The sequence below is a fragment of the Lepidochelys olivacea genome, assembly GCF_965140295.1.
Source record: "Lepidochelys olivacea isolate rLepOli2 genome assembly, chromosome: 12".
NCBI lineage: Eukaryota > Metazoa > Chordata > Testudines > Cheloniidae > Lepidochelys > Lepidochelys olivacea.
The window spans coordinates 10,388,772-10,415,982 of NC_140422.1; the positions used below are offsets into that span (position 1 = coordinate 10,388,772).

General features: G+C 42.4%; 1 protein-coding gene across 9 annotated transcripts in view; it reads left to right on the forward strand.

Moving 5' to 3' along the window:
• The window catches only part of ESRP2 (epithelial splicing regulatory protein 2), a 112,351-nt gene that overhangs the window by 50,617 nt on the left and 34,523 nt on the right, over positions 1 to 27,211 (forward strand). For 4 of the 9 annotated variants that reach the window (XM_084644229.1, XM_084644228.1, XM_084644231.1 and 1 more), the window contains exon 16: positions 9,221 to 10,549. The exons of 2 other annotated variants lie outside the window; for them this stretch is intronic. In XM_084644229.1, the coding sequence (XP_084500355.1) occupies positions 9,221 to 9,379 (159 nt within the window). In that variant the 3' untranslated portion in view covers positions 9,380 to 10,549. Of the gene's footprint in view, positions 1 to 4,510; positions 4,623 to 9,220; positions 10,550 to 27,211 lie in introns of those variants that run through there. 3 more of the 9 variants (XM_084644232.1, XM_084644234.1, XM_084644235.1) reach the window with 1 other exon arrangement.

Here is a 27,211-nt window from a genome sequence, read left to right on the forward strand (position 1 = left end):
ATTTAGGTTCAAATGCATGTTTTTAGGAAAGGAGTGGAAAAGCAGCATGATCTCCTCAGGAAGCAGCACAGGTGATCTCTGCATAAGATGATAGGCTAGCACAGCAGAATTATTGCAAGTCAGAAATTAGTAAATGTTGGAAGAGCTGTGTGAAGGACGCTTGTGGTATTCCTTATATATCGTGTATCAAACTAACCTTTGAAACAGTAGAGGGAATATTTTTCAGGCAGAGAATGTGACTCTTGGGATGGACTGAGGTAAACCAGCAAAAGTAATAGCCCCTTGGTTACTGCTAGTGAGGGAGAGGTGAGGCCACCTAGATGGCACATGCGTTTGCAACTCTTGGTTCAACTTTCCCTTGGAACATGAAGTACTACTTACGATGCTGTAACTTGCCACTCAAAAGCCATAAAACCCTCAAACTGAGGAACTGCAAGAAAACAGATGAACATGGAGCAGAGAGAAGGAAACAATGGTACAAGAATGTCTTTAAATGTAGAGTGCAGGATCAAGTAATTGTAGAACTCTACTCGTTTAACAGTATGTACCTGAGAGACAGAACTTAACAACCTCTGACACCCAAGGGATGGATTAACTTTTTTTCCTCTCTCTTACATTTACGTTTTTGCCAGTTCATATTAGGACACTAGAAAAGACCCACTGAGTCTGGAAATCCTCTTGATTTGGTCAAACAGGGTTGTTGTTACCTCCTCCCTCAGCCTTCATAAATCTAGATTTCTGACAGCGATTTTTCAATGGGAAAATCCTACTATCAGTCTCATTAGTCAATAAGAGATTGATCCTGCTCCGATATAAAATGATTCAGCCTTATCTTTGCTTGCTAAAAGGATCGACCTTTTTCCTCTATTCAAACCAGCTTCGCTACTGAGCATCCGCTCCCCTCGGTACCAGCACTCTATTCCTACCAGATGCATTTTTCACCTGTTCTTGGTCTTTTGTTCGTGGCCACTCTGCAGTGTATCTTGCCATTTTTTTTCTAGCCCGTAAAGATCCACCACTTGCTATTGCTTTGCATTACTTTCTGCTGCCAAGCTACCATCTTGGTGCAAACTTTACTCCATACCTGGCTCCAATCCTACCTACCCACTGGGAGACCCGTAGCACAGGGGGGCACGCAGAGTACCATTTCCTGCTGCCCTTGAGATCAGGATCAAATGAGGAACCCTTTAAAGAAACCCCACAGTGGTGATGTGCGTGCAGCCTCTTCTTGGCTCTTTTCTTGTGCCTCTCCCCACTAACTTCAGCTGGACTTGATAGGCACCTCAGGGTGAAAAAGGAATCACTTTGTCCCTGACTTAAGGAAAATGTAAAGGAAAAATCAATCTATCTAAGAAGCAGCTCCCTCCGCTTCATCAGTATCAATAAACAAGACTGTTCTGTCAAACAGAGGAAAAAGAGACACTGGTTGACGAAAAAACATTTTCAATAGATGCTTGTTTTGTCGATGAATAATTGAATAACAGGGGTCAGCCGCTGCTGCTGTGCAGTTGAGAATAAACTCTCCTCAGAAACTTCCAGTTTTCTGAGTGAGTGAAAAGAGAATGCCCACTGAAGAGAATGTCTTTGAAAGTGCAACATCTATATTCAGGTTAGATGTGCTGAGGCCAAATTTGATATGTCACTGGATTTATAAAGCTTTTCAAAATGACTTCCAGTTCTATGAGTTCACAGCTGGTTATCTTATCTGGGATTTTCAAACTGGCTTATCTGCCATTGACTGTAATGGAAGCAGAATTTTTGAATTATTTGAAAATTTCACCTTTTGCCTATATGAATGAATAAAGGCAAAGAACATGTTATTGAACATGACAGCTTTTCAACAGCAGGAAATGGGGTTTGGCAGTAGTTTTTGAGCTGTCTGCTTCTGAGTTTGACCTACGTAATGTTGCTTTTTGTCATCAGTACAATACGTGGCATTGGATGACTTCTGGCATAGTGCATTTTTACATTGTTGTATAATTATTTCACAATCTCAAGTTGGTAGGGGACTGGTAAAGCACAAGTACTGAGCCTAAATTAAGAGGCTTAATACTAATGACATGTCCCTGCATTCAAAGCTAGTAACACTGCAATTCCACTTTGGACACCTGAGCTGACTTCAGGTTCTTCCACTTTTGGTCATCCAGTCTAATAGTGGTGTACCTCCTCCTTGCTGGTTTAGGAGGCTTCTGAAATATAGCCAACATCTGAAACATTCATTTAATGCTCTATCTCAAGTAGTTTGGAGTAGCTGTCATTTTCTCACTAGAGACAGTTTCTTGTATGACCTCTCCTATTGCATTATTTCCCTAACTTGATTTACAATAATGACTTTGTAATTTTTTTTTAACCTGGAGCTGTTCAGAAGCATTTACTATTCCATAACCTCTGTTTAATTAACTTAATACAATCTCTCCTCTTATGTCTGTCCTTTAAATAAACAACTCTTTAAAAAAAACCAAACACAATAGTTATTCAAGTTTCCTGCACGCTTGAGCTCATGTTTTATACCAATCTCTCTTCTTGCTGTTTCTGATACTGTAATTTTTCCATTCCTTGCTTTTCTTGTTGCTTATGCATATCAAGTACCTTTTTAAAAAAAAATACTCACTAGAGGCTACAGAGCTTTCCCTACTGTAAATCTGCTGATAATCTATAGTATCTAAAGTATGTACTATATTGAGACATTCCTTCCAAAGAACAAACTTACTTTTTGTAGATTGGTTTCAAGGGCAGGTCTGGTAGCTGATAATTAATATTTGCACAGCCTGGTTGCCCTGGTAGAGACTATCTAGAAAAAACTTCTTACGTTTGTACTTAACGGAGTGGGTCTAGATGTGAAGGTGGTTAGAAATCTGTAGTGAAGATTGTGGGGGTTCTTTCTCTTATGGTTTTTGGGCTCTTGGATGTTGCTCTGTGTAGTAGGTGTATTACGAGTTCTTTAAATTTCACTGTAGGTGGCTATAAAATGTCTCTTTTATTTTCTTTTATAAATACAATATTTATTCTTCCCTATAAACTGGCAGGAGACATTTTCCGTATCAAAAGAAACAAAGGGCGGCATAGCAATAGAACCCTGTGTGCTTGGGGATAGTGTAATGTGCCAATGCATGTAAAGGAAGCCATTTCAAAAAAGAAAATTCTGCTTCTTACTGCAGAAAGGACATAATGTAAACTGGGTTTGCGTACCTCTTTGCTGCAAAGTAGCATGAACCATTCTAGTAGTCTCCACAACATATTCAGGTGTTCTCTGGGATTTGTTTCTTTCCAGTATGTGTGCTTCTGGAGAGATTCTGTATAAACCAGCATTTGGTCTCACCAATCAAGATCTGTTTTATGACTTTAGACACAGACTTGCACCATCCCCTGTAACAGCAAGCACTTCTTGTGCATGGTTAAGATCTTTGACCTGATTCTTCTCTCTTAGGCCTAGTCTATACACAGCTTTTGTACTAGGGCTGCCAATTTTGGTTGGACGTGTTCCTGGAGGTTTCATCACCTGACATAATCAATGACAGGACAATCTCGGAGGGCTGGCAACCCTATTTTGTACTGGTATAACTTTATTGGTTAGGGATGTGATTTTTCTTTTTACCAAAATGGTTATACTGGCACAACTCCAGTGTGGACTCATTTATATCACTATAAAAGTGCTTTAAACTGGTATAGCTTATTCCCCTTCCTGTATGGGGGTAAGCTATACATAGGATGACCAGATAACAACTGTGAAAAAACGGGACAGGGGGTGGAGGGGTAATAGGTGCTTATATAAGAAAAAGTTCCCCAAAACGGGACTGTGCCTATAAAAACAGGACATCTGGTCACCCTAGCTATACCTATGCAAGCACTTTTATACCCGTATAAATGCATCCACCTGTGGAAGTTGTATGGTTTTAGCTATGCTGGTGTTAGGCACAGAGGTACAACTTTGGCTTTTGTGTGTGGACAACGCCTCATGCTGGCTTTTCATCAGTGTAACTCTCTACTTCAGTGGAGTTAATGTCTTATTTGCACCCCTGTAAGCAAGATCAGAATTCGGACCTTGGTCTCTTCTTCCTCTCCTCATGTCAATTTGTGCAGTCTAGAAAGCATGCTCTCCAATCCCTGTGAGATTCTCTGCTGTAACATAGTATAGCTCTCTGATATGTAGACTTTGTTACCTGGCACATAATTCTCAATATCTACATGCTGTTGTTCTATGAATATTAAGGAAGGAAAGGGTATTTGATTGTTTAAATTTCCTTATTAAGGAAGACTTGCATTACAAAAAGCTACTATATGCAGTATATAATCTCCCCCACATTTCTTCCATAAACCTACCTCCAACCAACTCTTCAAGTAATGTATTTTAGTGATTGCATATAAGCTGTGTGTGTCAAATTCACTTTGTCTCCTGCCAGTTACTGTAGCTGATGCTCTTAATTAAGGTTGCAAATGTAGTCTGTGTGGCTTGCTGTACAAAAACTGTTCCTTCTATTGCTGATTATCGTGTATCACACTTGTACTGTAGTATGCACCTGATGACTACAATGGCCTTATTCAGCTGAACGATCAAGCAAGGAGTGTGTTACAAGCACCGAAAGAGTGGGTCTGTTTGTAACTGTTTGTAACTTCTAAAGAAGGTAAGATGGGACTGGCAGAAGCTGGGTCTCCAATGGTGAACGGGAAGGGAAATGAAGGGCTTGGTGATGTGGAGATTGTTTTTCCTTCCTAACTTGTGTTTGGGAACCTTGCTCTAACCTTCCCTGCTCCTGTCCTATTTAAAAAAAAAAAAAATCAACTAATCTGGTGAAACTGAGGCTACTCCTGTGATCTGTGGCTGATGGGACAAAAGTGGTTTAAATGGTGGAGGTTATGTGACAACTTGGCTTTGTGCAAAGACATTGCTGTTAAACTTTCACAGTGGTTTATTACCGTTTGCTGAGTGCTCCATGTGAGGCTTTTAACCCAGGGCTTTTATTCTTGTTTGTTGTACATAGCAAGAAAACTTCTTCTAACCTTTACTTCAAAAAAAAAAAAAAAAATAGGAAGACAGTCCTTTAAAAAAAAAAAACAAAAAAAAACAACCCCCCCCACCTTTCTCCATCTTTCTTACACTGTAAAGTTGTCTAGAAATGAATGCTTCTCTGATATCTCCTGCTCACTTCGCACCAGTGAGATCCCCATTCCTTAGAATTGGTCTGGAATGTTGCTCTGTCAATAAGCGTGTTTGTTTTCTTTATATGTGTGAGTAAACTTGCTAATGGTGAACTATCCCAGTCGTCCATTGCAGTCTGATCCCGGCTTCCCCAATACACGTTTACACTTTGGCCTGTGAGCTGGGACTTCTTGTGAATCATTCACATGTAGTAAAGGTAACAGACATTTGAAAAGTGTAATGGATATTGATTGAACTACTAAATCCTTCAATGAACATATTAAAAAACAGAGCATATAGTTATAGACAAAATTGTGCAATTTGAGGGCACAAAGCAATATTAAGATATCTTTATTATTATGCTGTAGGTTCAAAGTATTTCCCTGATTTAGCAGTATGAGTAGAACAACTTCAGAAACTAAAAGAAAACAAAGTAGGAGAGGGAGGCAGTTTATCCCTGGAGTCTGGAAACTTTGGTTACTTCTTCAGGATGAAATTCACTCTTGTCCAGGGCCAACCCCAAGACCTGAACCTCTTAAGCCCTTAGGTCTCTAAGCTTTGTACAGGCCCTCTGCTGAATGCTAGAGCACTAAGTTTTGTATTGCTTCATTCCCATGTAAAAAGTTTGCTCCTGAATCTTAAATACTAAGCTAGCTAACTTTTTTTTTCTTTCTAAAGACGCTTAGATTTATTTTTAAAAATAATTATTCTAATACTTTTTGGAAGAGGAAACCAAAGCAATCATTTGAGAGATCAAATGGCCCTATTTTAAATTATGCATTTAAATGTTCCGCTAATGTTCAAGTTTTTTCAGCGCAGGAACAAGTGACAAAACTTTATGCCTCTGCCTTGATATTAATTGTAATGACAATAATGAATTTTGGCATTTGTGTGGTTGTAATGCATAATTCTAATATGACCTAAAAAGTATTAATGACTTCCATAATATGAAGTCTCGCCCCTTTAAAAATCCTACTGATTAGTCCTGCGGGGCCCCCCCCCCCCATATGTATAATGTCATTTGGAAATAGATGACTTACAAAGAGTTGAGTTATCTGGTCATTAGCTTAGAGTGGCTTTTCTGTAAGCCATTTGTATCAAGGCATTCATGTCCGTGTGATTTCACTATAAGGGCTGTGGCATTGAAAATATCACACCTGTTGGGGAGTAAGTCATCTGAAGGCACTGTGGTATAGTGTTTAAAAGAGCGGGGACAGGAGAATCTCTGGTTCATTCTGAGCAGATACATAGACACTCACTCTCTGTGATCCTGGGCAAGTTATTCACCCCCTCTTGTGTTTCACTCATGTCCTCTGGAAAATGGGGTTAGGAACTGGGCCTTGCTACAGCCTGATGGGAGCTGAGTTCTCTCAGACTAACAGACTACAAAATGAGTGGTGGTGTAACTTTATGCAGCCTCGGGTACTGAGGTATGAACATCTCTGGTGCAAACCACCAGAGAGAATAAATATTTGCCATGATGTGTGAGTACACCTCTACCTCGATATAATGCTTTCCTCAGGAGCCAAAAAATCTTACTGCGTTATATTGAACTTGCTTTGATCCACTGGAGCGCACAGCCCAGCACCCCCCGGAGCGCTGCTTTACCGCGTTCTATCCGAATTCATGTTCTATCGGGTCTCGTTATATCGGGGTAGAGGTGTATATCATTCCCCTCCTCTGAATGAATCTTCAGCCGTAATTCCCAAAATTAATACGTTTACTTAAGGCATCTAGATTAAAACCACAGGTTAGTGTGTTAAAGTGAACACAGATGAGCTCGGAAAAGAGCTAATCAAACATAGGCAATTCTGCCTCTTGCAGCACCTGCAGCCTGTTCTGTTAGCCTTCCATACAGGTTTTTAAATGAGTTTCCTGCTACTGATATTGCTTGTTTCAAAAAAAGAGGGGTTGGGGGGTGGGGAGCACATGCTCGATTATCATAACTACATTATTTTTTTTAAAGGCATCCTATCTCATACATTGATTTAAAAACCAAAGCTGCTAAGGAAATGCTTTTTGCTGTCTCCTGTGCTCAGTGGTGTAACCATGCTTCCCATATGCTCCCATTGCATTTGGGTCTGGAGAATAAAACTCACTCATGACTGACTGACCCCAATATACTGTAGCCGTGACTTAATCTGCCAGAGGTTAGCAATCACAGATGTAGGTGCAGAACCCAATATAAAACAGACCCAATATAATTTTGTCAGTGGTTCTACCCAAATGAAGAGCTTCTTCCTCTTTAAGTGCATTAGTAATCTGAAATCTATAAAGCTGATTTCTAAACCTAACTTGGGCTTCTTACAGAAATTTATGTTTAAGGTTCCTGAAGATTTTTTGGCATGCTGCTTTCCTAATTCACCTTGTTTCTGGAGGGAGAAATGTATCAGTATATGGATCTAATAGTGTCTGTGCTAACTGCCCTGTTAAGTACCTCTAGTTCCTAACATGATTTGTTGCTTATAATTTAAGACTGCTTTTATTGCCTACTAAGCAGTTGGGTGAGTGAAGTTCTGGTATGTGCTGGCTTTACTTCTACATGTCAGAATATAAAGTTGGTGAGAAACTAGTATGGGAGGTAACCAAAAAGTGAGCGTTTTGCCATTTCTTTTACTGTAACAAGCATATATGATAGCTTCATTTTTTGGCGGGGGCAGGGGGGCTGTGAATGTTTTTCCTCTTTAAATCTGAAGGATATAGACTCCACAAAGCAAGTATTAAACTTGAGCTCTCTTTTATTTATTTATTTATTTATTTTTTTAAACGGTGTGGTGTTCTAACTTACCAAGTGTTTGTGTTCTTTCTGGCAATGAGTTGACCCCAGCTTAAGTTTCCAGCAAATGAATCTCTTGTATTCAGAGTTTTTGCTGCTTCAACTTTTGATTTCTTAACTTGGTTCAGATTTATTAAATCAAATATACAAATGAGATTTCCAAATTTACCCTTGCAAGGGCTTCCAGGATGTCTGGTATGGGGGCACAGACAAGCTGGGGCACATCGGCTGAGTGGATTTTATACTTGATACTTTGAGGTTAAATCCTAGAACATACCAGGGCCCGTGTTTCACCCCACGTAAATTAACTACACTGACAAAATGGTCTCATTTCCCACTACTCTTTCCGCCCCCTTCCCTGCATATTAACAAAGGTTCCTTTTGATTCAATTGAAGTACTACAACTTTTACTTCTCTGGCTTTGGGGGATAATTTAGTTCTGTTAATTCTCATGCATCTTCTCCTCTCATGCTGTTCTACCCACACTTCCCTTTCTGGTGTCACTGTCTGCCTTTTTTTCCTTTTGGGTTAGTATTCATGCTGCTTTAATAGTCCTCTTTCTGTTTTTCTTGGCCAATAAGCCAGGTAGCAAAAGCATACTTCACTGCAGGCTGAGGTTTCCTTCCTTGCTTGGCCTATCATTTACTAAATTTTATACCTCTTCTGTCTTGGGCTAGTCTACGCTTCAAACTTAGGTCAACATAGCTACAGCGCTCAGAGGTGTGACAAATTCATGCCCCTGAGTGCTGTAGCTATGCCAACCTAGTCCGTGGTGTAGATGCAACTTAGTCGATGGAAGAATGCTTCTGACAACCTAGCTACCATCACTTGAGGAGGTGGAGTTCCTACAGCGATGGAAAAACCCCTTCTGTCACTGTCGTCTGCCTCTATACCATGTGGTACAGCGCAGTAGCTATGCCACTGTAGTGCCCATAATGTAGACACATGGCCTTGCTAACCTTAAACCTCAGTAATCGGCAGCACTTCTGTACTGGACTCTCCTCCTGGAGCTACTTCTGAATCTTTCTGACCCATGCACCAACAGAATTCAAGTTCTTTCTGCTGTGAACTAAAAAACAGCTCTCAGTTCAGTCTTCAGTCCTTTATTCTCTGCCAGACTTGGCTGTTTGTAGCCACGATGATCTGAAGCTTGGCAGATGAAGTGTTTTTATGTATAAAACTCTGAACTGCCTTTCTGTTGGTCTAAAGCAATTAAAGAAACCAGCAAGTGTTAGGGACAAAGCCTACGTCTGTGGTCTTAGGTTTTAAGTTTCTCTTCCCCCTCCCTTGTGTTCTTATCCCTGCAGCTCCACACAGATTCTATTCTTGTGCTTTACAACTTTAGTGGCCAGCCCAGTGGAGAAGCGTTGGTGACTTTTCCAAGCCTGGACCTGGCTAAGAAAGCAGTGGCTGAGAAAAATGGACGGCTCCTGGGAAGTCGCTATATAGAACTCTATCTGGTCTAACCAAAAGACTCTTGGGGGGAGAGGGAAGGGAAGGGAAGTAATACTAAACACTGTGCCTTTTAATAAAACAAAAAGTCTTCCCTTGCTATCCACACAGCAGTAAATGTGCCTTCTCAGCCTGATGTGGTAGGGTGCAGGAGTGATACTTGTTCCTGTATTTAATTTGAAAAATCTCCTGCCCTACACCAAAAAGAGAAATAAAAACTATACAACTAATTTCCTTAAGAAAGAGAAGGACAATTGATTTCAGGGTACTTGTTGAAATACTGCCACCCAGTTAACCCGTGAGGCAATCCAAGAGCACTTCAGCTATCACAGCCACGGAGGAAGAGGGGGAGACTTAATTTTTGTTCTGTAGTGTTTGAAGTGGAAAGTGAAACTTGGTTTGTTCAGATTCTTTTGTTTTAGGTTTTAAGAATTTACCCTCAGCAAAATGTCTCCAGAAAGGGCTGCTGAAACTTGCAGCTTTCCCAAATTGTAGCATAAATCCTATTGGATTTTTTGTTGTTGCTTTCCTTGACTGGAAAATACCCAGGATGCCACATCCAAACGGAATAGGAGAAACTTATTATTATTATTGTGTTTTGTAATGCAAAAGCCATATCAGTCTTTCCTATCAACATACGTGCTGCCAATGTGTGAAGCAAAAAGAACCCCAAACTTTTAATTTCTACAGGACAAAAATGGCACATAAACATTGAGTACTAGTAAGTTATATTTTTTATTTAAGCATAATAGCTTTCAGATACTGTATTAAAGATTTTGCTCTAGTTTATGTGCATGCAGTTTGTTTACATCTTTAAACTACTTTATTTGTATATTATGAAGCAACAAAATTGTTGAAATCTAAACCTTCTAGTGCATGCATTTTTCCTTTCTTCATGTGTATATACATAAGCTAGAAAAACTAGTTTGTCATGTAGCATGTGTTTAAAAAGACATCTGCTGTAGAAGCACTAAATGATTTTGTTTTTACTGTGCCTTAATTCAAGCCTATTCGAAGTGCAATACCAGCAGAGCAAAATGTCATGAGTCCTGTTGTGACAGGCTCATGGATGTCTGTGTACACTGATCTTTTTTTTGTTGGTGTACAATTTGAGTTGTACTGAAAAGAATGAATGATGTATGCTTCTTTATATTACAACAAATAAAAGAGATGCTTACAATGTGTGTTGGCGTATTAAGTGCCTGTGTTCCTTCATCCAAACACATCAAGGTGATGTAGTCCCCCACTAAAGTGTTGGTGGTGTGACTGTGGCTTAAGATATCTTGCTGATGGAGAATACTGAAATATGTCATGTATATAAAAGGTAAGCTTGTTTGTTTATTTATTCTACAATAGGTAATCCTAGTTCACAATGGGGACAGCTAACCCAAGCCATAGAACATGGCTAGTACTCATCCAAGTACAGCAGTTAGCTCAGAAGTAATACAAAACAGTCTTCTGGTTTAAAAAAAAAACAAAACACAAAAAAACAAAACAATGTGCAGAGCTGTTGGCAAGTAGCAGCTATAATTCAGCCTTCGTGTGTTCAGATGGTATTTTGAAAGAGAACCCAAAGCAAAAGGGTGGCTTGACAGTATCAAATTCATTAGTACTTCACGGCAATCTAACCTCTACCTGCCATAGCTGGAGTTGCAGGAAGCTTCTGATGCAGTGGTGAGACATGCAACTTTCTGCCTCTTAGTAAATGTCATTAACTCAAGTTGTGTAGCCCATCAACAAATTTATTTTTCTAAGTATGCTGTGTGTATGTATATTTTGTAAAAGAAATTTAGATTTTGCAGTCTTGGAATCAAGCATGCATGGATTTTGTAAAACAATTAATTATCTAGCTCTGTAACTTGTAGTACAGTTTCATAAAGGCATATAATGAGTACATATGAGATTAGACCATTTCAAAGTTAATCCAGGCAGGTGAAATGAGAAATTGCAAATTTGTGATAATTTCCCCCCTTGCTCTTACTACTTAATACCTTAAATAAGTAACAGTTAGTTGATGTTGAAAAGTCTCTAATTTATTTAGCCCTTTACTTTTTCTGTGTCTCTGCTTAGATAGTGAAACTAGACTGGTCACTTTAACATTCTGGTTCTTAGTGACTTGATCAAGATAGCTTGGTTCTTGCTCAGTCTCCAGCACCATGGAAGAGGCTCTAATTGGGAAGGTGTTGTAATCCAGGAGTGAGTCAGGAGACCTGAGTTCTATTCCAGCTTTGTCACTGACCCTCCATGACTGATGTACAGAGAGGTAAAGTGACTTGCCCAGTTTCCTCATTATAAAATGCTGACAATGGCACTTGCCTTTTTTCTTTTTGTAAAGCAGTTTTGTGATCTAGAGATGGACACAATATATAATATTTACTAAGTATTATATTGTTTTTGACTTTTAAAAACCTAAATGGGGTGGGACCTGCCTGTTTGAGATTGCCCTTTTCTCACAGTTGCAGTCAGCTGAGCATGTGAGTTGATGTCCCCTCTTTTTTAAAGAAGAAACTGGTGGTGGCCCAGCAAGTCCCATAAAGGTTTCCCTACCTTCTTCCCCAATCTGACCATCAGGATGTGCTTCAAAGTTTATCTAGTCAAGTGGTTCTCAAACTTTTGTACTGGTGACCCCTCTCACATAGCAAGCCTCTGAGTGTGACCCCCCTAATAAATTAAAAACATTTTTTTTATCTATTTAACACCATTATTAATGCTGGAGGCAAAGCGGGATTTGGGATGGAGGCTGACAGCTCACAACCCCCTGAGGGGGCCTGACCCCCAGTTTGAGAATGGAATAGGAGATTTCAGGAGATGTCCTGATCTAGTCGCTTGAGCTTTAGGGGAGGAAGGGGCTTGACTGGGGCTGAAGTGTGCATGCATATGTCTGTATTCTGTTGATCTAGTGGAGGTGGTAAATTGTCTAGAGCTGTTTGGGGTCGCTGATAGTTTTAGTTTGATTCTAAAACTTATCCCAAAGGCACCCTTTGTTTTACAGGAGGTCAGACTAGATGATAACAATAGTTCCTTCTGGCCATGGAATCTAGAGTGTAAGGGGGGTGTGTGTGTGTCTATATATTTGAGTTCTGAATAAATCCAATAAGTATCAACATACAACCCTCTCAAATGTAACAATTAAGGAAAACAGTTCATTGTGTGTGCGGGGGAATGGGGGTGTTTACAATTTTAATTTGGGGCCTATCTTGCCAGCACCACTTAAACAAGGGGGTGAAATAACAACCAAGCAACTGGCAAGTGAGACTATTCCCTCGTCTAATGAAATTTATATTGGGCACCATTCTCTGCTTTGGAAAAAAAAAGACAGCCTGAGTTTTCTGTTTGCTTGTGGTAAACAATTTCTAGTTTCATATTTGTTTGTGAGCAAGGAAATACCTATAGTAAATATTTCCCCTTGTAATTAAATGTTTCCTAGACAATTTAATGTAACCACAGTATCGGTTTAGGTTTTTTTGTCCTGGTGACAGAAACTTGACCCACTGGTAAAAAAACAAAAAAACATCTGCCAATGTACTGTAGCTCTCTACATTCCTTCAAAATAACCTGTTAACTCCTTGGTAGATTTCAAGTACTAACGGGAAGGCCAACTGGATTCTCTCTTTCTCCAAAGTGCTAATCTACCTCCTTCCACTGTCTATGAAACACCATACTGTAATAGTCTGGATGCTAATGCCAAACCCTTTGCTGTGTGTAAATGCCTCACAGTTTGAAATGTTGTTAGTCTCTGATTAAAACCCATATTGTGAGAATCCTGCTGCCAGCCATCACTGTGAAGTGGTGACATTTTCACTTGGAATATTTAAGCCACTGGAATCTGGCTGACACAAACTGTAGTTAGATGTGACTCAAGCTTGTTTGTTTCTGCTGGGTGTGTGTATAAATATTAAACATGCAGGGCTCTTGATAGGGTGGTAGTTACGGTTGCCAACTTTGTAATATTTAAAAACGACTCTCCAGCAGGAATGCCAGAACCTCCCCCCGGTGCACCCCGTCCCCCTGAGGCCCTGCCCTTTCCCTCCCAAGGTCATGCCCCCATTTGCTCCTCTGCCCCATCTCTCCCCATCACTTGCTGCTTTTCCCCTCTCCCCGACTCCCCTCTGCCTGGATCAGGAGGGACTTGCCTGCAGAGCCAGGGCTGGGAGCTGCAGCCGCCTGATGGAGATAGGAGGCAGCCCCGGCTGAGAAGGGGATGGCGTGGGTGATGACCCAGCACCTCCCCACGTCCACTAACTGGGCTTTGGGTGTCCAGTCAGTAGATCTGACTGGACACTGTCTGGTACACTTTTTAACTGGACTTTCCAGTTGAAAACCGGGCACCTGGTCACCCTAGTGGTAGTGGTGGTTTCTTTCAAAGATGTTAATGACAAATAATCACCATTGCAAAAAGGGTGTGTGGAAAAATGTCTATGCTAGGGTAAGGCTACAGAAGCCCAATAGAGAAGAGAAGCTACTTGTGAACACGCTTGTACTTTGTTCTCTGGGTTGCAGAGGAAACACTGTCTGGTCTTGCCTAAATTGCTGAAGGAGGGAGAAAGACTACAGTAAACCACAGGTGGGGGAAACAACAACTGTTCAGCTAAATGTATATTGTGTAAAATACACCCTCTTAAGCTTAACTAAAAGAATGTTACTGATTTTGTTCTTTGAGTGATGGGTCTTATAAATAAACTCTGGAAGGTCCTTCCATGCATTAAAGGCAACATGAAGATAATTAGAAGCTGAATACTGGGCAACAGAGACAGGCACCTTTGGAGGAGCTGCTAGTGATGGTTTCTAATTCTCACTCTTTGAACTTCTTCATTCTGCATCTGCTCTTCCAGTATTTCTGTAAAATGTGTCTGTATGTGTCAATAGCAATTCATCACTCTAAAGAGTTAAGAACGTTCTTTAGTTTTAATCTGTTTGTCTTTTTCCACCTCAGCCATTCCCATATAATATTTGGCTTCTCTGCACTTGTTCACTGATTGTGTTTGATATAGCCAAACCGCAGTGCTAATGGATGGTGTACTTTGCTAGTGCCAGTTATAGCAAGATTGCTTTATACCTCTGTTTGTTCCTGGAGCTTGGAACAAAGGGAGGAGAAGAGCTCAAGGTTCTTTTCTTTCATTACACATCCACCAGCAAGAACTTTCTATTATTATTATTATTATTTATTATTATTTATTATTTATTTTTTCAATAGAATAGAAGAATGAACATACTAGCCCAGTATCTGGTCTTACGATGGTGTCTAGTTCCAGAAGATTCATAGGGAATGAACAGAACAGGGCAATTTTGAGTGATCCATCCCCTGTCAACTGGTCCTATTTCTGGAAGTAAGAGGTTTAGGGACACCCAGAGCATGGGGTTGCATCTTGGCTAATAGACATTGAGGGACCTATCCTCCATGAATTTATCTAATTCTTTTTAAAACCCAGTTATACTTTTGGCCATCACACTATCCCCTGGCAACAAGTTTCACGGGTTGACTGTGCATTGTGTGAAGAAGAATTTTTCTAATGTATGTTTTAAACCTGCTGCTTATTTATTTAATTGTGGGACCCCAGTTCTTTTGTTATGTGAAGGGGTAAATAACACTTTTCTCATTTATGATTTTATAGACCTCTATCACATCCCCCCTTAGTCGTCTTTTTTTTTTTTCTAATCTGAACAGTCTTAGTCCTTTTTAATCTCTCCTCGTATGGAAATTGTTCCATCCCCCTCTTCATTTTTGTGGCCCTTCTCTGTGCCTTTTTCAATTCTAATATCTTTTTTGAGATGGAGCAACTAGAACTGCATGCAGTATTCAAGGTGGGGGTGTATCATGGATTTATAAAGTGGCATTATGATGTCTTCTGTCATATTAACTATCCCTTTCCTAATGGTTCCTAACATTCAGTTAGCTTTTTTGACTGCTGCTGCACATTGAGCAGATGTTTTCAGAAAACTATTCATGATGACTCCAAGATGTTTCCTGAGTGGCAACTACTAATTTAGATGTTATCATTTTGGAAAACATAATCCCAACTATACATATCTTGTGCATTACTTTGCATTTATCAATATTGAATTTCATCTGCCATTTTGTTGCCCAGTCACCAAGTCTTGAGTGACTCTTAGCAGTTAGCTATGGACTTAATTGGCTTGACTAATTTTGCATAATCTGCAAACTGTGCCACCTGTCTGTCTACCCTTTCCCCGGATCATTTATGAATACGTTGTACAGCACTGGTCCCAGTACAGATTCTTGGGGGACCCCACTGCTTACGTCTCTCCATTGTGAGAACTGACCATTTATTTCCAGCCTTTGTTTCCTGTCTTTTAACCAGTTACTGATCCATGAGAAGATCTTCCCTCTTATCCTATGACAGCTTACTTTACTTAAGAGCCTTTGAAGCTTTCTGAAAGTCCAGTCCACTATATTCACTGGATCACCCTTGTCCACTTTTGTTGATCCCCCTCAAGGAATTTACATAGATGGGTGAGGCATGATTTCCCTTTACAAAAGCCATGTTACCTCTTCCCCCAACAAATCATGTTCATCTACATGTCTGATAATTCTGTTTCTTCCTATAGCTTCAATCAATTTGCCTGTTTCTGAAGTTAGGCTTACTAGCCTGCAATTGCCAAGATCGCCTCTGGAACCTTTTTAAAAATATGGTATTATGTTTGCTATCCTCCAGTCATCTGGTACAGAAGCTGATTTTAGTGATTAGATTACATAACACAATTAGTAATTCTGCAAGTTCATATTCGAGTTCCTTCAGAACTGTTGGGTGAATACCATCTGGTCCTGGTGACTTATTACCCTTTAATTTATCAATTTGTTCCCAAATCTCCTTCACTGATACCTCAATCTTGGACAGTTCTTCAGATTTGTCACCTGTCATAAATATAAAGGGAAGGGTAAACCCCTTTGAAATCCCTCCTGGCCAGGGGAAAGCTCCTCTCACCTGTAAAGGGTTAAGAAGCTAAAGGTAACCTCACTGGCACCTGACCAAAATGACCAATGAGGAGACAAGATACTTTCAAAAGCTGGGAGGAGGGAGAGAAACAAAGGGTCTGTGTCTCTGTCTATATTCTGTCTTTGTCGGGGATAGACCAGGAATGGAGTCTTAGAACTTTTAGTAAGTAATCTAGCTAGGTACGTGTTAGATTATGATTTCTTTAAATGGCTGAGAAAAGAACCGTGCTGAATAGAATAACTATTTCTGTCTGTGTATCTTTTTTGTAACTTAAGGTTTTGCCTAGAGGGGTTCCCTATGTTTTGAATCTAATTACCCTGTAAGGTATCTACCATCCTGATTTTTCAGGGGGGATTTCTTTATTTCTATTTACTTCTATTTTTATTAAAAGTCTTCTTGTAAGAAAACTGAATGCTTTTTCATTGTTCTCAGATCCAAGGGTTTGGGTCTGTGGTCACCTATGCAAATTGGTGAGGCTTTTTATCCAACATTTCCCAGAAAAGGGGGGGGTGCAAGTGTTGGGAGGATTGTTCATTGTTCTTAAGATCCAAGGGTCTGGGTCTGTAGTCACCTAGGCAAATTGGTGAGGCTTTTTACCAAACCTTGTCCAGGAAGTGGGGTGCAAGGTTTTGGGAAGTATTTTGGGGGGAAAGATGTGTCCAAACAGCTCTTCCCCAGTAACCAGTATTAGTTTGGTGGTGGTAGCGGCCAATCCAAGGACAAAGGGTGGAATATTTTGTACCTTGGGGAAGTTTTGACCTAAGCTGGTAAAGATAAGCTTAGGAGGTTTTTCATGCAGGTCCCTACATCTGTACCCTAGAGTTCAGAGTGGGGGAGGAACCTTGACATCACCTAAAAAGAACAGGTTGGTATTTAGACTTCTAGAATTTGTATACAAGTACTTAAAATTTGTCTATTTAATAGCCTGACTTTTTTGTTTGACTATTTCTCTTCAGTTCCTACCTGTACTTTATCAGCTTCTGTACTGTCCTCTTTACTAGGATATAGAGTATCTCCTTTAATAAATCCTCCCCTAAGAGATGTCTCTGTCTAAACTGTGCTCCTCTACACAAGTTTGGCTTTTCCCCATACCTTAGTTTTCCCAATCCTCCTCTGTGACCTTTTTAATTTTGTCAGAAATGTGATTCTGTTTAGGTGGAGCTCATCCTTCCCATATAGTTTTCTTCTTTCTCAAAAGGTTCCCTAGTTCCTAATAAATGTAAATCCAACCACCATTGTCACCTCTACTTATTGAGACTTTGCAGTTCTTCGTGTCTTACTAGCCATGTGCATGCAACTGGAAGCATTTCAGATAATGCTACTGGAGAGATTCTGGACTTGACTCTGACCTAACCATCTACATTTAGCTCCAGGACCTCTTTCCTACCTTTCCCTATGTCATTGGTACCTACATGCATAGGTGATGTGGGGGAGGGGAGCTCGCGGGCTCACATGTGTCGTGTCCCCGCCCTCCCACTCCCAGATTTCTGCCAGAGTGGAGTTGGGCGGAGCATGTCTGAAGGGATGTGCCTGGGAAAGGCAACACCACTCGGTGGTGCCCAGAGTAGGGAAATGAGACCAGGCTGGCAGCACAACTCTCTGCCCAAGGGGGCACAGGGAAGCCTGATGAGTCCCATCCCTTTCTTGCCAGCTGGCAGCCAGTTACCTGCTTGAGTATATGCCCAGACTAGCCTGTCGGGGTGCACAAAAGGGAGCTTGGGGAATCAGTTGGGGCAATGTCGGCGGGGAGAGGCAGTGGGGAACCTGGGGAGGCAGCGGGGGCTAAGGTGCCAAAACACAAGTTTGCCCAGGGTGGGCGAGGTGGGTGACGGCCCACCGTGCTGTGGTCAAGAATGTGTTGCTGGAGGGTACCTGGGCAGTCACCAGGAAGTTACCACTATCGGCCGTTACCAGTCCCCTAAGCTTGGTGTCTTCCTTTCCCAAGACTTGCATTCTCCTCAAAATCACAGAGCCCGTGAGACTAAATGCGGGAAGGGGGTCCTTGAAAATCACCTCTACATACCTTTCCGTCTCCCTTAGCTCCTCCAGTTCTGCCAGTCTGGTCTCAAGAGCCCATCCTCTGTCTCTGAGGGCTATCAGTTGCTTGCAACAGATGCAAGCATCCCGCATGCCAAGTTGACAGTGGCTCTGGTGGTGAGAGGAAGCTTGCCATTGTGCATCCCCCCTGACCCCCCACTATCAGCAGTTACCAGTCCCCTAAGTTTACTGCGATCACTGGCTCCTTCCCTGCACTGCACATACATCTGTCTAGATGTCTTGAGAGGTCTGGAACCTTTTACATCTGACAGGCAATTCACCAGGCAGTTCTCCTGCTCATCACAGCCCCAACTATGTATATTTCTAATAATTGAATCCCCTATTACTATTCCCTGTTTCTTCCTAATAACAGGTTTCCCCTGCCCCAAAGAGGTAACCTCTTTGTGAGAGGATACCAGCACATCATCTAGAAGGGGAGGGTCCTACCTATGGGATCATTCCCCTCTGCTCCAGCTTGGTGTCTTCCTTTCCCAAGACTTGCATTCTCCTCAAAATCACAGAGCCTGTGAGACTAAATGCGGGGAAGGGGTCCTTGAAAATCACCTCTACATACCTTTCCGTCTCTCTTAGTTCTTCCAGTTCTGCCATTCTAGTCTCAAGAGCCCATCCTCTGTCTCTGAGGGCTATCAGTTGCTTGCAACAGATGCAAGCATCCCACATGCCAGGTAACTACACATGCAGCATTCAGGGCAATAAATGGGATAGCCCCCTACCCTCCTCTGCTGCTGGACTTTTGCCTGCATGTTTTTTTAAACTCTTGGGGGGAGTTGTTATTGGCCTAGGTTTTTAGAGTATGTTTGTTAGGTGTATCTGCCTCTCTCACACCCTCTCTAAACTCCCCTCTTCACTAGCTTCTCTGGTTGCATAAGAGCTGTTTTTTTTAAACTCCTGTTGTGAGTTAGCTCTGTGGTCCTAAAGGGATTAGCACACTGGAAGTGGTTGGTAACCTCTCGGTTAGTCTAGCAGGGATCTTGGCATAGCACACAGTGCCCCCCCCCACCCCAACCAGACCATCTGTAAACTGCAAGCAAGCAGAAAACACACTCAGCCCTGGGGTTCTGTAGTGCTCCTCCTTCACCTGGAGAACTCCCTCACAAAACTCCTGTTTGCTGCTCTTCTAGCAGGAAGAGTTCTCATCCCTTTCTCTTTGCAGGGGGACGCTTAAAGGGAAGGTCTCACTCACAGAACACTGGCTTGTATAGAAAGCCTGAAAGGTACTTCAATGCTCCCCATTTTAATCTTGATTTGTAAATATTCAGCACCACACTTCCTGTCCTGGAAGTAAATAAATTAACTTTGCAAATATTATGCACCCCTATAAAAACCGGGAGGGGGCCAAGGTGTGAAAATACATGTGCGGCATAGGTAGAGGAGAGTATGACAGTGAGGAGAATGTCTCCCTTACTTCCCTTGTGCCTACACCACTGTATTTATTGCGAGAGCCGTTATGGTTATGTTTTTCAAACAGATTCCTGCTTGTCCGCTGTAGCAACCTGAATAGAAGCACACAGGTTGCAGGAGGTGTGGGGAAGTCAATATAGCCCTCCCCCATCAAACTTCTTAGTAAAGCACCAGTTTCATTTACTTAGTACATGCAGCAAGGGATAACTTTGCCTAGTGAGGTTTTGGAACTGTAAGAAATGGCTGTGCATGCTTATAGCCGATGGCTGGACGTTCAGCTTCCTGGCTCGCATGTAGAAACGCAGGGTGGATGCACATGTCTATGTGCGCAGGACCGGCGAGCCTGTAGGTAGGCAGGGATGCCAAGTTTCACAGGCCTGGCGCATTCAGCTAAGCAGTAGGATTGCCTGAAATTGCTGCTGTGCGCCAGCAGAGGTCACACTAGTCATGCTTATCAGGCTAGGTCACAGCAGGGAAGGGCAGGTGTGAGGTGGGGAAACAGGTGCATACCACCCCCATCCCTGTACCCTCAGCAGACACCCAGTCACCACTGAGAGTCCCCCGGCTTCCCTCAGACACCCAGGAGCCTTCACCCCTACTTCAGCAATTCTAGCTCCCACTCCCCATTCCTTACTCCCCTTCCCACTACTCTCAGCAGGCCCTCAACCCCCAGTTCGCTGCAGCTTCATGCCCTGCCCCAGCTGGGGGCATGTTCTGCACATTAGCATGATAGGTAACACATGGAACTGGCACACAAGATGGCAGGTTTACTGGTGAAATGAATCCAATGCAATTAAAGATGGGGAGTTGCTGTCGTGTAGACCTGGGGTTTTCAAACTTTTTCTTTCTGAGGCTCTCCCCCCACCCCCAATATGCTATAAAAACGCTAGGGCCCAGCAGGGGAGGGCCCCAGGGCTCCTTGTTTCAGCCACTGGTGGTGGTGGGGAGCCTTGGGGCTTCAGTCACGTGTGTGGGGGGGAGCCTTGGGGCTCCAGACTTCAGCTGCCTGGTGGGGGTAGGGGGCCGCTGTACTTTAGACCCAGGGGAGGGCTGGGTTTCAGCCCTGCAGCTTTTCTCCAGGCTTTAGCCCTGTAGGGAGATCTGTCTTCAGCCTCATGGGGGGCACTGGGCTTCAGCCCCGCAGCAAGTGCTGGGGCTCTGGGCTTGAGTCCTCTGGCTTCAGCCCCATGGGGAGTGCTGGGACTTGGGACTTTATCCCTGGGGGGGAGGGCAGGGGCCTGGAGCTCCCCTCGACTACACTCCTGGTTTCAGGCCCACAGGGGCTTGGGGTACCGGGCTTCAGCCACGGGGCCCTAAGGCCTCCTGAAACTGGCTCATGGCCCCCCAGGGCCCTGCAGACCCCTGGTTGAGAACCGCTGGTGTAGAGTAACCAGCTTTTAATGACCGAGACAAGCCCTGGCTCTGAACACCACATTGAAATGAAACCAACCTGCCCCCACCAACTTACAAGTCTTCAACCACCTCCCCCCCTCCCCCCCCCCCAGCCACAAAGGCTGTGAAAGGCAGGAGTGCTAACCCAAACTATTAAATCATGATGAGGTTAATTTTTTACTTGCTGTCTGGTTTGAGCAGCTAGGGTCACTTAGGTTGTATTTTCAAGTTTCTACACAATAGGGTTGCCAACTTTCCAACCACACAAAACTGAACACCCTAGTCCTGCCCCTTCCCTGAGGCCCCACTTCTGACTCACTACATTCCCCCTCCCTCGGTGATTTGCTCTCCCTAGGGTGACCAGACAGCAAATGTGAAAAACTGGGACAGGTGTGGAGGGACTGTCCCTATAAAATCGGGGTATCTGGTCACCTTATCTCTCCCCCACCCTCACTCACTTTCACTGGGCTGGGACAGGGAGTTGGGGTGCAGGAGGGGGTGAGGGCTCTGGGGGGGGGCTGGGATGAGGGGTTTGGGGTGAAGGAGGGGGCTCTGGGTTTGGGGAGCTTGGGGTTGGAGCACAGGCTTACCTCAGGCAGTTCCTGGTCAGCAGTGCAATGGGGCTAAGGCAGGCTCCCTGCCTGTCCTGGCGCCATGCTGTGTGCGCCCCAGAAACAGCCAGCAGGTCTCGCTCCTAGGCCGGGGGGGAGAGGGCAGGAGGCCAATGGAAGTGAGGAGCTGGTGCTTGAGGACAGTGCACGGAGCCCCATGAGACCCCCGCCTAGGAACCAGACCTGCTGGCTGTTTCCGGGGCACATGCAGTGCGGTGCCAGGCCAGCTAGTGACTAGCCTCCCTTAGACCCGCCACACAGCTGACCGGACTTTTAACGGCCTATTCAGCAGTGCTGACCAGAGCTGCCAGGGTCCCTTTTCGACTTGGTGTTCTGGTTGAAAACTGGACACCTGGCAAACCTATTCCACAACCATGAGGGGAAGGGGGAGAAAAAGCTAAGATTTTCTCAAAATAACATGAGTCCAGCTGCTGAGGCTTTAGAACACTTAATATGAGAATTGGAGCTGAATTTTGCCAAGTGCTGCTGCGTACATGCCTTCTACATCCGGTATCATGTCACACTGAAAATAGTGAATTTCACTCTGTAACAAGACAGTAGTGTTCTTTCTTTTTGGTATGTTCCTCTTAAGATCTATATACACATTTGGTATTTGAACATTCCTTTGTGTTGTAAAGAGTTAAATGTTGTGAAATAAAGCAGTTCCATTTAATTGGGGCTGATGCAGCTTCAATTAAATTGGCCCATCCAGGCTAATGTAAGTCAGCTGTGTATACCACTGCAAAGGAATAGGGTCTGCTAAAGCATGAGGAAGAGTGTGTGTTTGTCATTTCAGAGAAACAGTATTTTAAGTGCCAGAGATCTCAAGTAAAAGCAACAACTTCTGAAAGTTTAAAGTTTGTTTGCTTTAATACTTTCACTCAACTTCTGGAAACAGCATGTGTTGGAACTAGTGCCAGGAAGGACGTTACCATCTTCCCTATGCAGGCTTGCTTTCCAAATACAATACCTGGCAGTTTGCTGCTTCTCTGGGATTTATTGATAGATTTTATGGATGCAGCACTTGTTTCCAAATCCAACTGCTCTTCTCCAGGAATGGAATATAAACATGTTCATCACACTTCCTTCCAGCTACAGTTTACATCATTTGAAAAGGTCAGCAACTTGGGGGTAAGGCCTAAATATTTCTCTTTGAAACATGCATTTATTCTTTGCAACTGAATTTCTACACTGTGGCAATTTGGGGGAAGGCTTTTAAAGGCATTTCTTTCTGTACCAAGTATATTGTACACTAGAATCTTCTTGGAATACATTTATTAGTCTACACAATTTTGATAACTTGTACATCTCTCTACCACACTAAAACAGGAACTGTATGGGGTGAGTTTTTTTGTTGTTGTTTGTTTGTTTTTTTAATGCAGTTTATCTTCACCGTAAAAGATTAATTCATACGTAATATTTTCATCTATTAAAAAGGAAAGTTGGAGTGGGGGGAATTGTAGTTCAGACAGCTACTGTCATTTAAAGATTTACAGCTGCTGAAGGTTATTTTTCAGTCTTCTGCTTTTTAAGTCAGTTTAATCTGATCTGGAATCACAAACACTAAAATACCTTAATCAGGTATTGTTATTACAAGACAGAGTTAATTGTTTTGGTGGCTTGACTGCATTTCTTACCTTAACACATTTGGATTTCTTTAAACTTAACTCTGAAATTCCTAGATTTATAATACTTGGCTTAAGGAATAACACTTTGTAATTCTACTCTGGAATGCATGATGCATACTCTCAGCCTTACGGTAAAGTGTTCTTGTTTTGTTGTGTGTGGGAATGCTGAACCTGTATAAAGAGAACTTCAGTTTAGGATGTGTTGCAATTTAGCCTCTTACTAAGGCTGAGAGAGCATCTTCAGCCTTAGCCTGGTTAAAAATCTCAGGGAGCAAAATGCTTAGTTCCTCTATGGAATAGTTTTACTAGAGCTGTATGCAACACCATGTTCTGCTTCAGACTTTTTATGAGGTGTCATGCCAGGCTGAAAATGCTCAATCTCCCTCATGCGTTCCTCACAGCATAATCTCATTCTGGAACAACTCAGTTTGTGCAAGCAGGCAAAATTTAAGTGTTTTCCAAGTCTCTTCCCCAACCCCCCCCGCCCCTCCCCCCCGCTCCTACATTAAACTATTTTGCTTGAGAAGATATTCTCTCTCTGGGAAATGGTTTTAAAAAAAAAAGGTAAAACAGAGCTTTTTGTAAAAATATAGACACTTATTCTGCCTCCCTATTAGTCTCTCACCATATTAATTAAAATGGAATTCCCAAGAACTGCAGTTCAGCCAGCTGTATCCATTGATTAAAAATGACTCATGGGACTGAATCCCAGATAGGTGTCAGGTGTTGGGCAGTGGATTGAAAACCAATTACCCTGTATAAAGATCCAAGTAAAACACCCACTGCTAGACCCATTTTGAATAGGACCCTGCCTCCTGTTGCTATATTACCACTTTTCTTCCTCCAATTTGCTTGTTTAGTCAGTCATTTTACTGCATGCACATTCTAACAAGCACCCTGTTCCAAAGAAGTTGATCATCGTATAAAAGGAGGGTTCTGATATAGAGTGTTTTTTCCACATATAGAGTGATAGCTCACTAACTAGAGTCCTGGGAAGTATCTTAGCAACTTTAGCTACTGCTTTAAAATAGAAAATACAAACCCGTGAGCTCTCTCTTAGTGAGTGAGGGAAGGGGGAAAGAACTGACTTTGAGTCTCTAGGACAAGCAGTGGATCTTTAAATTGCATTGCTCTAATTTCCAGAAGCTCTTACAATTTTGTGCTTCTTGCTTACATTTAATCTTTGCTGCCAGTAGATGTCCCCTTCAGACTAAAGTTAGCAAATAGTAGGGCTGTTGAAATTAACAGGGGTGAGCTTCAGGCAGAGACTCCTGAAATATTTGTACTTGCAGCAAAAGGAATGACTTCCATAGGAGACGATGCACAATAGTTTTAGTATAATTCTTCCCTAGCCTTAAGAAAGGCAGCAACTTTCTGGGAAATGCAATTCTCTCTCATTTTTGCTTTTTTCCTTGTGCCCCTCCTCTTCATTTAAAAGGTAATGTAATATGTACAGTGGCTGCAAGCTGGAGACCTCTGGCTGGCTGCAGATGGGAGCATTGGCACTTCCATGCATATTTGGTAGGAGTGTTCTAGAACTTGCAAGTTGTGGTCTCCGGTTTTGGAAATTGTTAGAGGTACTGACTCTGCCAGTTTAGCCCCAAATGTTTGGCTTTGTTAAAAAATAGCTGGTTATGATTACAGGGCTAGCGCTGTCTCCTTCTTGGAGTTCTTGAGTGCACCCCCCTCTGGTGTTACCTGGCCTTTACCTTTTTCCAGGGTGGAATTCCACAGTTCTCAGACTCAGAATTCAAGACCAGAAGGGACCATCATGATAATCTAGTCTGACCTCCTGCACATCGCAATCTCACCCACCCACTCCTGCAACAGGCCCATAACCTCTGGCTGAGTTACTGAAGTCCTCAACTCTTGATTTTAAAGACTTCAAGTTACAGAAAATCCACCATTTATGGGCATCATCTCCCTCCCCCACTGCAGACTGGGCTACAGTACCCTGTGTATCAACCCTTCCTACTCCACAGATTTGACTTTCTGGCACCTGTGATCCTTCCCTTCAGGCACCTTTGACCAATGTCATACAGGGACAAAACAAAAGTGCTGTTTACTTTGCAGTAGGAATAAAACCCTTATGCTGTAAGTGATTTAAAACAACAAAAAGTCTAGGGCATGTCTGTCTTGTCTTAAGCCTTACCATCTCTCCCATCCCCTTATGGTAATCCAGGAAGACCTAACTTTTTCAGACACCTCCAGTTGGGGGCAGATGTGTCTCAGTCTGAATCTCCCAAATAGCTTTTCCCCTTCCTCTCTCTTCCCCCCCTCCCCCGCAAGAGTGAGTGAATAACCCCACTATAAGTGGTTTGGTTTTGTTAGTTTGTTTGTTTTTTTTTTATTGTGTGTTCCAAGGCCTCTTTCGGATGTGGTTGATTCTTAACAACCTTCAAGAGTTCGCAGAAAAGGGGTTCATCTTGAGCCATTCTCTTGTCTGCTTGTTTTTCTTTACAACCCCTATTAAATTAAACCTCTGCATTTATACAGTAAATATCCAATAAGCAGGCCCACATAAAGCATTCATAAATTAGAATAGTTCTAAATCCACCACAATAACTTTTACAAAAATTAAAGCAGGGAATTTTAAAACACAAATCCAATGGAAATAGCTGAACAAAATAACTCCAGGCACTGTTTGCAAGTCTTGGATCAAAAAGAGCCAGGTCCAGGGATAGTGGGAGGAAAATAAAAGGACTAGGAGAAAAGTCAAAGAGAACAAAGATGTAATTCTTCCTTTCCTCCACCTGCCCATTTACTGTTACATGCCCTGGGTTTTTATTCAGAAAGATGATGTGGGATGGCCAGGATGGTGATCCCTGATTGAGGTTTGGGTGCCCCCCTGCCACTTTGTCCTCAATACCTATTCCCTGCACTTCCACCCCTGTCATATGTTACTTGGTTTTTCTTTGACTATCTGGTCCTGCTACCCAGATGCAAATCTGCCACAGAGCCACTTGTCACTGGATTTTCCATCTAATGCCAGACAGATACTCCAATGTAAAGATCACATTGTTCTCTTTTTTTCCATTTAAAAAAAAAAAAAGAGAACAATGTGATCTTTCTGTTGGAAGTAAACAGACCACCTTTCTCCCCTCCAGCAGACCTTCACAGTGTGGTTCTGTCAGTTATGGGGCACCCTTCTGATAAAGCTGATGGATGACAGATTCAAAAGGGAAAGCGCTTCTTATGCTGTGTTTGACTCCTATTCTTGGAGGGTATATCATATGAAATGACAAAGCACAAGAGACCTGATGAATACGCTGTCATACACCATTTTGATACAAAATGTAGATGGGTTCTTGAGCCTGTGTTTTTGGCCCCTGGCCTTGGTGTAATGGCTGCATCATCACACGATTCACACACCTCTGTAATCAGAAGTCCTTTTCCAACTGCTGAAAATGAAAAATAAGAAGTTTAGTTTTATCTGCCAGTGGCTCACCATCATCTTTTCTGAATGATCCAGGACACTTGAACTTAAAGCAAGGAGGACAGCTGGGAATCTAACTGGTCAAATAGAGGTAAAGATTTTGCAGACAGCTTCAAGAATTCCACTCTTCAGGTTTTGAAAGGAACAATATTTCATTTAAAAATGTTTTTCCTCTAACCCTGTTGTCACTGAAAAAGGGGAAAACAATTTTTTTAGAGGGTGTCAAACTGTTTTTTGAAATAAACTGATGAAAACTTCATTTTTTTTTTTTTAAAGGCTACTTCCCTACCCCCAAAGGAAGGGAAAGAAAAGAAAAGTGCTGATCAGTTGCATTTGGGGACTCTCCTCTCTGGTGGGACCAAGG